The sequence below is a fragment of the Lutra lutra genome, chromosome 7 (assembly GCF_902655055.1).
Source record: "Lutra lutra chromosome 7, mLutLut1.2, whole genome shotgun sequence".
Classification (NCBI taxonomy): domain Eukaryota; kingdom Metazoa; phylum Chordata; class Mammalia; order Carnivora; family Mustelidae; genus Lutra; species Lutra lutra.
The window spans coordinates 103390352-103404094 of record NC_062284.1 but is presented as its reverse complement, the minus strand read 5'-3'; the positions used below and the strand labels follow the sequence as shown (position 1 = coordinate 103404094).

General features: G+C 35.1%; 1 protein-coding gene across 4 annotated transcripts in view; it reads right to left on the bottom strand.

The window, feature by feature from the left end:
- KTN1 (kinectin 1) overlaps positions 1–13743 on the bottom strand; it is a 108192-nt gene that overhangs the window by 43078 nt on the left and 51371 nt on the right. For all 4 annotated transcript variants that reach the window (XM_047736088.1, XM_047736089.1, XM_047736090.1 and 1 more), the window contains exons 8-18: positions 12648–12754; positions 11726–11858; positions 10304–10391; positions 6825–6991; positions 6354–6422; positions 4881–4918; positions 4094–4184; positions 3670–3738; positions 3120–3157; positions 2889–2970; positions 1980–2048 (exon numbers count right to left, since the gene is read on the bottom strand). In XM_047736088.1, the coding sequence (XP_047592044.1) occupies positions 1980–2048; positions 2889–2970; positions 3120–3157; positions 3670–3738; positions 4094–4184; positions 4881–4918; positions 6354–6422; positions 6825–6991; positions 10304–10391; positions 11726–11858; positions 12648–12754 (951 nt within the window). The remainder of the gene's footprint in view (positions 1–1979; positions 2049–2888; positions 2971–3119; positions 3158–3669; positions 3739–4093; positions 4185–4880; positions 4919–6353; positions 6423–6824; positions 6992–10303; positions 10392–11725; positions 11859–12647; positions 12755–13743) is intronic.

Here is a 13743-nt window from a genome sequence, read left to right as displayed (position 1 = left end):
TTTATTTATTTGACAGAGAGATCACAAGTAGGCAGAGAGGCAGGCAGAGAGAGAGGAGGAAGCAGGCTCCCCGCTGAGCAGAGAGCCCGATGTGGGACTCGATCCCAGGACCCTGGGATCGTGACCTGAGCCGAAGGCAGAGGCTTCAACCCACTGAGCCACCCAGGCGTCCTGAGGATTTTCTTTTTTAATATTAACTTCCACACATACGCTGGGGAATTTTATGTAAGCTATTAGAATGGCAATTCTTAAATCATCATCATATTCTCTTTAAGAAAAAGAAAAATTTAAAGCTATTGGTTTTGTTCCTGTCTAATGAGGCAGAACTAGAAGATTAAAAGATTCTAAAAGTTAAAAGATTTGTAAAGATTCCGGTTTTCTATTTAAATGTAAGAGTTACCAGCACCGTTATTACTGAAATTCCACAACAGAGTCATACATTTCTAGGCATTTGTTTTCCCTTTCATGAAGTTAATTTTAGGAAGCATTTAAAAGCTTATACGCTGAAATAAGTTTCTCAGAATCTCTATAACCAACTCACAACTTAATATTCTGCTTTTCTGGGCAAGAGGTAACACAATCAAAAATTATCAATCACATTTTACCTCTTCCAAGTCATTAATGTTACATTTCCCCCCTGGTATTTTATGTAGCTACTAAAATTTTAAATGCTGCCAGCTAACCAGAGATTCTAAGATACATCCAGACTTCAGAGATGATAAACTGAGGGGGGAGAATTCTTACAACTGATGAAATGAAACTCTTATAAGCTATACGACAACAAAGGGAAATAAGATTTAACAGTAAGACTTAAATATTATTTTAGGATTACAGTGGCATGAAGTCATGTCCCCGCACTACACTAAATATCATCAGTTTAGCATTACCTCCTCTACTGCCTTTTGTTTGCAAGGGTAAAGTATATACAAAATAATAAAGATTATGCAAGGCATTATCATATTTAAGAGGAAGAGAATAAGATTATTTCTTGAAAAGTGAACAGATATTAAATACTTCCACAGCATGTGGCTCGCCTGAAAAACAGCTACTTATACCAATTTAATACCTCCACAACATGAATTTTCAAATAAAAAATGAAAGCATATATCTTTGAAAGGAAGTGCTACCATTTGCAACTTACATTTCAGCTTCTAATACAAGTCCCCAAGATTAACACTATTAGAGAAACATTCAAAGCTATTTTAATGTGTCATCTAATATCAAGAGTTTCTAGAGTATTTTTAAACCCTGGAATTTGAAGAGTTCTGTAGGAGAAAAGTCCAAAGGCAACTCTTAGGAATAGCCATAGAATGGACATTGCCTGGAGCTCCAGTTTATGAAGCCATGCATACTAAGGCTGCTACAGTTTTGATAGATTGCTATAAATACAGAAGAGTCTGATGACAGCAGGGGGTAGAGAGGAGATGAAAAAAAAATATTCTAAGGGAAAGGAACTGAGGTTTAAAATGCCTGCTTAATGCCAACCACTAGGCTAAGCACTATACATAAAGGTCCCCATTTAAATCTAACAAGCTTATGATATAAATAAAATCTCAGTGTAAGAGACTTGGAATAAAAGGTCTCAAAAAGGTTAAGCAATTTGATCAACATCACTCCGCTTTTAAGTGCTGGTAGCAGGTTTCAAACCCACTTTCTTTTTAAGAAACCCATGCTGCCTCAGAAAAAAGGCTCCAAAAGTATAAAGACTTTTATCCTGAGAACCGAATGTAAAATACTTTTTTTGTATTCTATGGCACTTTTTTTTAAGTGCTTATAACAGGAAGTTAGCATTAGCTTCCCCTCAAGGAAGAAAAATATTTTTCTTAGACACTTGATAAGCACAAGATGAACTGAAATGCAATGAAAAGATATACCCATAATTCAGCAAAACTCCTCAAAAATTAGGTGGTTATTATTTAAGAAGAATCAGATCTTGTTAATATTAGATATTTCTGCCTTACAATTCATTAAAGCCTTACCTGTTCAGAAACAAGAGTCCGTAGCTTCTGAACTTCTAACTGTAATGCTTTGTTTTGGTCATTTAGAATCTGAAGGAAAAAAAAATCTCAATTTACTGTTCTATTAAGAAAAGATAAAGCAATCATTTGAATAGGTAAAAAAAAAAAAAAATCAACCCCCCCCCCCCCCCCCAGCCATTCAAACCCATATTAACCCTTCAAATATACTTAAAGTGACAGGTGAATTATATACTGACATACAATGCAAATTTCATGCGGTTTCCATTTTTCATTTTCAATGAATATATTTCCAAAATATAAAAATAGAGGACTAGTAAAAACCACCTGTACAATGATCTCTAAAACTAGTTTTAACTAAGCCTCCCAATTCAGTCATGTGGTTTATCCCAAAACAGAACAGTGTTAACACTGTGCTTAGAATTGTTTCATATGTATTTCAAAGAACTGAAACAGTCTATGCCAATGGATTCTGGGAAATCCTGCTTTCCTAAGTGAATATTTACAGGATTCCTATTAAATAAAAGCAAAAAAAAAAAAGAGGAAGAAGAATACAAATCTCATACACATGAAGAGATGTACCCCAGCAGTCCGAATGTACTCCAACTCAAGCTGAGAGGCCATGACCAGAAACTAGCACTGCACTGACAATGGAGGCAATTAAAACTATCAGACTACCAAATGAAAACCACAGTAAAGCAAAGACTGAGGCAAAACAAATTTCAAAAGTCTATTATGAGAACAGATAATGCAGGCAAAAAGTATAACATTCATTGTCCGTATAATCCCCAAATAAACTACAGAAACATTGCTTCAGGGTGATTTCATATAAAAACTAGTACAATTAGACTCATTTCAACTGAAAACTTTAGTAGGTTGTTCTAAGCTCAGCTGACAAGCTTAATCACACACCTTAAATTCTTCCATTTTGTTTGAAATTTCACACTGTAGCTGTTCTTCAAGCAATCTTATTTGATCATCCTTAACATGAATACTATGAGAAAAAAAATCAATTAAAATAATTCACACAAAGGTTTACATAAATTATGTGCACAACTATTAGTTATGAGTAGCAATAATTTCTGCAACTATACTTGAACATAAATGTATGAATGGCTCCATGTACAGCAACGCTCTAATCACCTTTTTTGCATCTTCTCCAGTTCATGTGCAGCAGCAGCCTGTGTTTGGAACGGGATGAGAATTAAATCATTTCTTAGGAAGCACTCAAAACCATTCTTTCCCTTATTTTTATGTACTGAAAAGCTGTATATTTGAAGTAAATGTTAAAGCAGTATCTACATATTTTTGTAATACTTTTTGCTGTCCAGTATTTTGTACTTCTCACTCATCAAATTTTATCCAAATGAAAATATCCTTTTTTGATTAAATAGCAGAAGGCTAAAACAAATGAGCACATTAGGAATGTTTTAGTGGATTCTTCGGAGATCTTAAAAGTGATCAATTCATTTGATCAAACATGAGTTTCAACATGAAAATAGTACTATCTAGGTGGGTTGTGATAGTCATGGTCAAATAGAAGAGGCTTTCAACAATATGCCATGTAACCAAACACAAATAACCATTATATTTACTATGTATATGAATGAAATTAGGGCTTGCAATTCCAATGGAAGTAAGTATAGACAAGGTCAAATTCTGACGTAAACGCTCAACAGCTATAAAGATCTACCTGTTCATTTGCCAGGGCCTGTAACTTTTGCACTTCAGCTTTTAATAAGAAATTCATATTCTGTGTGTCCTAGAATAAGAAGGAAAAATAATATGTAAATATGCTTTGTAAAGCATCTCTTCTACCTAAGTAAAGGTCTCAAAGTAAAGGCCTCCAATCACAATTTCTTAAATAGGAAAAGGAAATCATCAATTCCTGTTATTTAGCATATTTCCCAAATTACTGTGAATTGCATCATATGAGAAAATCCTCTGAACTTCTTTTCTTGGAAGGCTAATGAGGATTTTGTAGCTTAATAAAGAGACAGACACTTTTTAAATGACTTTAGAGTATTTTCCATTTTTCATAGATGGTCATACTGATTACCATATCAGGATAATTCAATGCTTATAAAATAACTTGCCATTTATCAGAATTACTGTACCTTAAGTTCCTCTTCTTTACTTGTTAAATGATCATGTTCATTTGCTAAAGAATCTTCAGTCTGTTTTATCTGCTTATCCTTTTCAGCAATCCTTTAACAGGAAGTACATTATTATATTCAATAAACATTTCAAAGTCAAGTCACAAATCGAAGGATTAAAAGCCTTAAATATGCTCACGCTTAGTTAAGTAGTTTCTCATGCATCTGTACCCTCCATTTCTGTAGCTCCTTTCAGTTTAGTAGTATCTATCATATACATTCTACAACTTCCTAAAATACATACCCCTGTTTTAAAACTTGAGGTAAAAGAAGTAATTTGCTCAAGCTCACAAACCTGGTAATGCCAAAGCCAGATTTTAGATCTTCTGAACTCAAGTGAGCCATGTCTATGCAAATTAAACAATACACTAAAAACAGAACCTTGTTTTGGGTATACCACCGTATAGTTAAAATACAGAGTAGGTAATAAATACTTATGAGGCACAAAAACTAATTTACTTCCATTAATCTCAAATCACAATTCTCTTTCACTGCTAAACCCCACATAAAAAAAGAAAAAAAAAGGTTCCCTAACTCTTTTTACAATGAAGACATAAAAACACAAAATGTGCAATGTTTAGGAACTCAACTCACTGAGGGAAGGGGGAGAGCAAAAGTTGCTCCAGATCTAGGTAAGAGTATTTTCTGAACAAGTCAGAATACAAAGTAAATCATAAGTTTTGATGGAACACATATCATTTAGTGGTGACTAAGCAATTATAAGAGAAGTGTAGAAAGGCAGGCTTACACTTTATGTAACTCTTCTGCTAGGACTGAAGCAGAGGTCTAAGAAAGAAAAACAGTGTCAACATAAAAGCATTTAAGTCTAAAAGTTGTACAATAATCAAACAGCTTTAAAAATTAAAAGAAATTAATGTATATCAAGTTGTTAAGGCAGTATCTGGCCCATGATGAGTGTTCAATAAATAGTAGCTATTATTCTGAAAGCAACTTGATCACCAACAACCAGTATCAGGGAATTATAAAGCAGTTCAAATGAAACAAACTGCCAGGCCTGGAAATTATATAACTGACAAGTAACAATATACAAGAAAAACACCTACAAAGGCCATGTTTCATCTTTATCTTAGTAACAACTTCCAATAATGAAATGATACAGTTCATGATTAAGGTAACAATTAAGTCATTTAGTAATAACCATGCTCCTCTTTTTCAAAAACATACTTATAGCATTCTATATTTAATTCCTGATAAATTTTCTAGAGCTACCTCGCAGCTAATAACTTAAGATTTTAATCCACTCTGAATTGATAATTCATATATACATGTACATTCACATATATACAAACATCCTCCTCTATAGTAAAAAATTCTTAGTTCATTTTTGATTACAGTTTCTACAAAGAAAACAACTAGAAACAAATATGTGCAATCTCAAAGTTTTGGGAATTTGAAATTGCCTGAACCTCAAAAACAAGTTTTTAATGTTAAAATTACTTTTTAAGGTAGAAAAAAACTAGTACTTTTTCTACAATTTTTAGAATTTTGAAGTTGAGGAATTGAAATGAACAGTACATGTTACAGAAATAAGTACTTAGAAGTTTTTCTTTTTTAATATTGTATTATAGATATATACACTTTAGACTATAACTATGTTAAAAAGCAATGTTGCCAAAGTATAACAGGTCTAACAATACAACTTGCAAAACTCTGAAAGGTGTCCCCACTTACTAAACAGAAGTTTTAAAATGATCTTTTTGCACACATAATCTTTTTGCACACATTATCTATTAACATACTGTCTTATATTATTAACATACTGCTACCACCTGAGGGTATATAAAGTTTTCCCTTATGGCCAGTCAGTATTTAGTAAGCATTTTTAATACATAAACCACTATTCTAAACACCATTTGGGCAATTTCTTCTGAGTCAAGATTATGAACGTTTCTTCCTCCTATGGTAAAAACTCTCCATTAGTTGGATTTGAACTTCTTTCTTGGTATTTTCCCACAACACTATATATATAATTATCAGAGTGTTGGGCTATCAGGACTATCAGTGTTGATTCACAGACTAGTTTCCCAACTACTAATCCAGTGCCTGGCACTCAACAGGCATTTAGACAATTAATTTAATGGCTAAGAATTATATTCTATCATTATTAAATTATATGTATTTATATTATATATTGGTAATAATATGTTATCATTATTATAATATATATTAGTAACGACAAGCAATATGAAAGCACAATTACCTGGGCAGCTATCTGGGAATGGAATTGTTGAATTTGAGCTTTCAAAGCCTCGTTCTGCTCCAAAATATCCTTACATAAATAACAACCAAAAAGAAGAGGGGGTGGGGGAAGTGTGCTATTAACAAATATACCAATGTACATGAACTAAATGAGATACAAACTTGTGTTTATCTTTAAAAAGGCATTCTCAGATTCCAAAAGCCATAATTTTAACAACAATGACTAGGCACTATATTTTGAGAGTTGATATAGAAGGTAAATTAAGAATAGGTTGTGTTGTCCCTAATCTAACACAAAGAACTTAAAGACTGAGTGAGGACATCTTTAAGCACATATTCAAACACACCGTATTGTGACAACTGCTCAAAGATTAAGTTATAATTATTCATCACCACTTCACAATTAGGATAAGGTAGATGGTCCTCTCTCTTCTACAGAGACACGCATTTTCTCAAAAAGAGAATTAGATACCTGAACTTGCATCTGTAAAGACTCTTCTTTGGTCACCCTTTTTTGCTCCGATTCCATTAACTGCATTAGTCTCTGCTCCAACTGTTGCTTTGATACCAAGGTGTCTGTGAGCTTACTATGCAGACTCTGTACTTCATTTTCTTTGGCCACAAATTTGCTCTGTAAATCTGTAACCAAACAGCATTTTACAAAGTTCTCTTCCTTTGCATGGTTACTACTATTCATCTTTAGCACAGGCATTATCTCCTCTAGAAGAAAACTCCTTGAATCTCTCCTCTTTTCCCCCGCCTGCACATGGCTCCTCTGAGCACTCCAGGTTTACCTTTATCACAGAACCTGCCACACTATACTAATTCTTATCCTCACCTAGGAAGTACACTTTCTGAGATCAGAACTACCTTTTCTCTATATCCAGAGCAGTGCCCAAGGCTTGGTGCACAATATATTCTCAAAAATGTGTTAAGTTAATGGTACATGAATGCTTAAAAGTGTTGTATCATTTCTTGAAAGCATTCTTTATATCCCCAAAGACACTTTAGTAAGTTATCTAGTGAATTTCTTATAAATTCCCTGTACTATCCTACCTAGAAAACAGAGAAAGTTGTTGAGGGCTGACAAATGTCCTGGTGTAGAATGAAGTACAACTTTTCTGTCTGCTTGTCTTATTAGCAATGACCCCAAAACAACAACAACAACAAAAAAATGAGAAACAAACACAAACTATCTTTGATGCAATCAGAAATGAATTAACTCCAAATCCAGAAATTAAGATAAAATGAATGGGGAAATAGATGATCACTAACATGGAAGGGGAAGATGTCTGAAAAATCTGGAAAGTCTCAGGAAATGGAGGTACTAGGTATCATGAGAGCTACCTCTTGGCCCCACAAAATAAACAAGTTCACCACCACAACCACCACGGAAGAGAAGCAAATATAGGGAAAAAGAGAAAATGCAAGTGTGTGTATACACACACACACACACATATTTTTTTTAAGATTTTGACAGAAACACGGTGAGAGAGGGAGTACAGGCAGTTGGAGTGGGAGAGGGAGAAGCAGGCTTCCTGCCGAGCAGGGAACCTGATGTGGGGCTCGATCCCAGGACCCTGAGATCATGACCTGAGCCGAAGGCAGACACTTAACGACTGAGCCACCCAGGTGCCCCACAAGTGTGTGTATATTTTAAAAGATGTTGCTGTCATAACAAGACACTAATAACAGAATGAAACAGAACTCAAAAAAGAACTTAAACATACTGGTCAGATCCAGGATTAGAACTCAGAAGAGCATAGTATTTCTTTACCAGCAATAGTGAAAGAACACTGAATTAATGCCTTCAAACTTCTGTGGGGAAAATTATGAATAACCTAGAACTCTCCATCCAATCAAACTCAAATCAAGTATGAAGATAGAAAAAATAAAAACGTTTTCAGATATGCAAAGCCTTAACAAATGTACTTAGAGGCATGCCCTCATGGGACTAAAAGATACGCAATTAAATGAAGGAGGAAAGCAAGAAAGATGGCAGTGACATAGTATCCAGAATCCAGGTAGGCTCAGGAAGACAGCTATGGAGCCAACCTAGAAAACAAACAAGTCCTGAAACAGGAAGAGAGGGGACTCCAGAGGGATATCCCCAGGAAAATCTGAAAAGATTCTCCACTACCTCATATGTTGAGAGACAGGCAGAGGAGAGAGGATAATAGTTTAACCATAGGTAAAATTTTAAATCATAAAATAAAAATCAAACAAGTTAAAACCATAAAGCAGTAATTAGTTCTAGGAAAGAAAACATCGTTCACGGGAAGAATTGCAGTTTTAATATTTATCTTGGCTCAGGACTAAGCTACACTGTTATAATGATGTCAACAATGAATACTGACATGATCAAGAAGTATGCGTAACCACGCTGGCAGAGTGAGGGGAAGGTGGGAGGAATGGTGTGGGAGTTAAGAACTCATTTCCTGTAATAAAAGTCAACAGAGGCCTATTAAGGGAAAGCAGTAAACATACAAATAATACATGTATTTACAAATATGATGGAGAATATTAAAAGCAAAAATGATTGCTTCTGGTCAGAGTGAGGTTTTACGGTTTACAGTTACATAGTTTATAGAGAAATATATATAGTTTACAGCTCAATTCTTTTGTCAACATTCATATGTGCTTCATTGATGAAATGTAAAATGTAAATTTAAAAAATAAGCTAATGTATCTGAACACTGACATAAACTTTATATATAAAGAAAAAAGCCTTTAAGTATGTTGGGTATATTAAAATATTGAACCAAAGGGAAATATGGGAATGGAGGGATGGCAGGCATGGAGAATCAGAGGAAACCAAAGGTCTAAAAAGCCAAAACTGTATGATCTATCCTACTGTTTGGAACTATATTTTACTACACTGACTCTTACAGGAGAAAAGGAGTAATGGTGACAAATAATACACAAAACACAAGCTCCATTATCCCCCAGATGGATTCATCAAATTAAGAATAAGTAATGAGGGATGCCTGGGTGGCTCAGTTGGTTAAGCAGCTGCCTTCGGCTCAGGTCATGATTCCAGCATCCTGGGATCGAGTCCCGCATCGGGCTCCTTGCTCAGCAGGAGCCTGCTTCTCCCTCTGCCTCTGCCTGCCATTCCGTCTGCCTGTGCTTGCTCTCTCTCCCTCTCTCTCTGACAAATAAATAAAATCTTCAAAAAAAAAAAAAAAGAATAAGTAATGAAAGTCAGCATTTAAGTAGACTGTTTTAAGTCAGCTATTTGAAATGGTAATGCTCCTTCTCTTCACAATACAGAAAGTGAGTCCTCCTTTACAAACAAAAAATAAAGAGGTAATCAAGGAACCAAAGGGAATAACTACAGAAAGGAAACACACACAACTAGATTCCTATTACTCCATTATAAACTATAATTTCCTTTGCAATTTAATGCTTCAGGATAAAGCTAGTAGAGAATTTATTTTAGGAACTCTAACAACTCTTAAAAAAATAAAATACTCTGAAAGTGCAAAAGCTACTTTCAATGGCCTAAACAAAAAAGGTCAAATCACACTTTCTTCATACACAGAGGGGAGCACATTTTTTTTTAATTAACATATAATGTATTATTTGCCCCAAGGGTACAGGTCTGTGAATCATCAGGCTTACACAATTCACAGCACTAACCACAGCACATACCCTCACTAATGTCCATCACCCAGCCATCCCATCCCACCCACCCTCCTCTTCCCCAGCAACCCTCAGTTTCCTGAGATTAAGAGTCTCATGGTTTGTCTCCCTCCTGGTCCCATCTTGTTTCATTTTTTCCCTCCCTACCCCCGCAACCCCCTGCCCTACCTCTCAAATTCCTCTTATCAGAGAGATCATATAATTGTCTTTCTCTGATTGACTTATTTCATTTAGCATAATACCAAGAGGGGAGCAAATTTAACCCAGGACTATATACCAAATTTACACGAATACCTCTCCCCTTACCTTGCTGTGCTGCCTCATGCTCTGCTGTTCTCTTCCTAATATAGCTTTGGACTTCTTCCCACCTTCTCTCAGCTTCTTGTAGTTGAACCTGGAGAAAGAGTAAGTCAGCATAATCACAGGATTTCAAATTTAAAAAAAAAAAAAAAAAAAAAAAAGCATCCTCCTCTTTACTCTTGTCATAAAACTGCTTATTCCATCAGTCTCCTACATTAATAAAACAGGCAGGTATGTCCAGACTTAAAACATACAAAGATATCAGCCGCAGTCATTCTACCCTCCAATTTACAAAAACCAAATATTTGTGCAGGTAGATCACTATAGCTACTACTATGTATATATCTGATCTATTTAGCTAAGATCTGTTTTCCATTTTTATTTTCTTCAGCTGATAGGCTTTCAAAAGACAGAATGGTATCTTTACTGCTAAATCACAGGTACCTACTGGTACCTAAAATTCAAATTTTGAGGTCCAGCACAACACTTCAATGAAGACTATAGTCTTTAATATCATTTATTTCCTTATCCATATCCATACAGAACTGCCCTATTTCTAAGTGCCAGCAGTAAACAGACCAGCAAGATAAATTTTGAATAAAAGAAAGGATAATTATATTAATCTCCCAGAGGGACCATGAAAATGCCAAGAAAACAAACTTCCACCTTCAATTATTCTCAAAGTCCTTTTAACCCCTACCACTCTGAAACTGATATTAAGGTATGATTCTACCAATGACCTAGGTAGGAATCTAATACACTGGACTTACACAAATTGAAGTATGTGTTCAATAAATCCTCTCCCCAATAAAAGGAGGAAAGGACAATTCTATTTATCACTCTACTCAATATGAATATGCTATAAGGTACAAAAGAAACAAATCTATTCCTCTGTAGCCTAAGCAACCCCATGCATGACTTCTCAACATGAGCTTCTTATGGTACTAAGTATCCTTCTGGTGTCTTAAAAAAACTGTAACTTTTTTTTTTTTTTTTTTAATACTATGGCTCAAGTGAAAGCTACTGGAGCAGTTCTTGGTCTTGTTGCAAAGGAAAATCATCTATTCCGATGCTGGAAGAAAAATATGCCCTACAGAACTTACTGAAAAATCCAAGTTATGGATGATATATTAAAGGTAATTTTAACCACTTGATTTTTGCCTCACATGTGAACCCTAACCACCCAAAGAAATTGTATCTGTCAATCAGCAAATTTAATTTTTCATTTCTTCAGTCTTTAACTTCAGTCTCAAGCCTATATTCAATTCTCTTGTTACTACACATGCTTCTACACAGGCAGAGCACTTAAATTACAGGTTCCTTTAAACCTCAAACTGCATTTCTCAAACCTACATACACATTTAGGTACCTGAATTGAATATCTACATTATTTATTAAATGATAACAAAAGGGGTGGGACTAGATCACCTTCAGCTGAGTAACTGCTTGCTCAGCATTCTTCTTTTGGACCTCCTCTTGCTGTAGCTTTCCTGTTTTCTCCGTTAGCTCATTAACCAACCTAGCATAATCCTGGCGTAGTTTATTTAGTTCAGCAGACTGCCTGAAAACAGTAACTGGATTAGGAACCTTCTGTTATTACAAACACATAAAAAGAATAAACAAAACATATTTGATACCTGTTTTTCTGAGTAATTCCACTTACAGCCAATCAAAAAGAAAATGTTTTAAGTCTACTAATAATGAAGTTTGGCTGACTATAATTTGTGAATCATCCTGGTAATAATTACACAAATTCTAAAATCACCATAATCAAGAAAAATGGATGACCACATACTCATGAGCATAAGTCAACAGCGTCACCCTCAAACGGGTGTTCTGAAAATCTACTGAAATCAGAGTGCTTATTATTCTTGTAACCATGCTACTAACTCTTCTCTAAGGCACAGTTTCTCAAAGTATAGACCAAGGCCAATTTCATGACTATCACAAGGACTAGGTCTTAATATGCAGATTCCTGGGCTCCACCTCAGAGCCACTGAATCATAATCTTTTAGGGGTAGGATTCAAGAATATGCTTTTTTACTGAACATGCCAGATGCCTTTCTGAATAATGAAGCTTAAGAACTGCTGCTAAAGGGGACAGGTGTTTTAAAACTTAGAAATTCAGTTTCATATATTTGTAGACAATGTTGCACTGCTAGCACTGTGTTTATCACATAGTTTAGCTGAAGAGGATCTTTACATAGCAAGAAAATGGTTTTGGAAAATTAATTCATTTTAGAAACAAATGTAAAACACAGAAGTCTAATCTATTACTATCAAACATGATTTTGATGGTTCAAGAAAATATTCTGCCATTCAATTAAAAATAAAGCATTTGGAAACATACTTGCTTTCTAGCTGGTTTGTAGTGTTGCTGACAGCATCTCTCAGTATGCCATTCTCCTGTTTCAAGTGAGCTATCTCTGCCTCCATCTGCTCACGAACTTGCTGGAACTAAAAGTATTTTACAAACATAAGATTTACAAACAATGACTGCCAAAGCTAACTTAAAACATACTTCATTATAATGAGAATGTAAAAGGCATCAATAGAATGAAGTTTGGACCATCTTTCTCAAATAAATATAAACAAATTTAAAGGATGAATTACGTTTCTTTTTAATAATTATTTATTTACTTACTTGACAGAGAGAGATACAGCAAGAGAGGGAACACAAGCAGGGAGACTGGGAGAGGGAGAAGCAGCCTTCAGCTGAGCAGGGAGCCAGATGCGGGGCTCCATCCCAGGACCTCAGAATCATGAACTGAGCCGAAGGCAGCCCCTTAACAACTGAGCCACCCAGGCACCCCAAGGATGAATTACATTTTGATTGTGGTGAATGCAAAGTAAATACAAGCTGCCACAACATTCAAGAATGCAAGTGGATTTAGGGGCTATCATACTGGAAATGATTAATACAAATAGAAATGTTGTTTTAGAAATAGAAGACTTAGAATTTCTTTCCTACCCAACAGACTCCTACAGAATAACCCTATCTTGATCCTTTATCAATTTTATGTTTGCAGTTTTTAATGAAAAGATTTTAGTAATCAAAAGTTTAAAACTGAAAATATGTTTAACACATTCATATTATCACAAACTGAGCTATAACCAAATAGATGGCAAATTCATCATACAAAAATCTATTCTCTAACATTCTGGCCTTTCAACCCACGGAATGGGAGAAGATATTTGCAAATGACAGTACAGACAAAAGGCTGATATCCAGGATCTATAAAGAACTTCTCAAACTCCACACACACACACACACACACACACACACACACAAAACAGATAATCGTGTCAAAAAATGGGCAGGAGACACAAACAGACACTTCCCCAATGAAGACATACAAATGGCTATCGGACACATGAAAAAATGTTCTTCATCACTAGCCATCAGGGAGATTCAAATCAAAACCACATTGAGATACCACCTTATA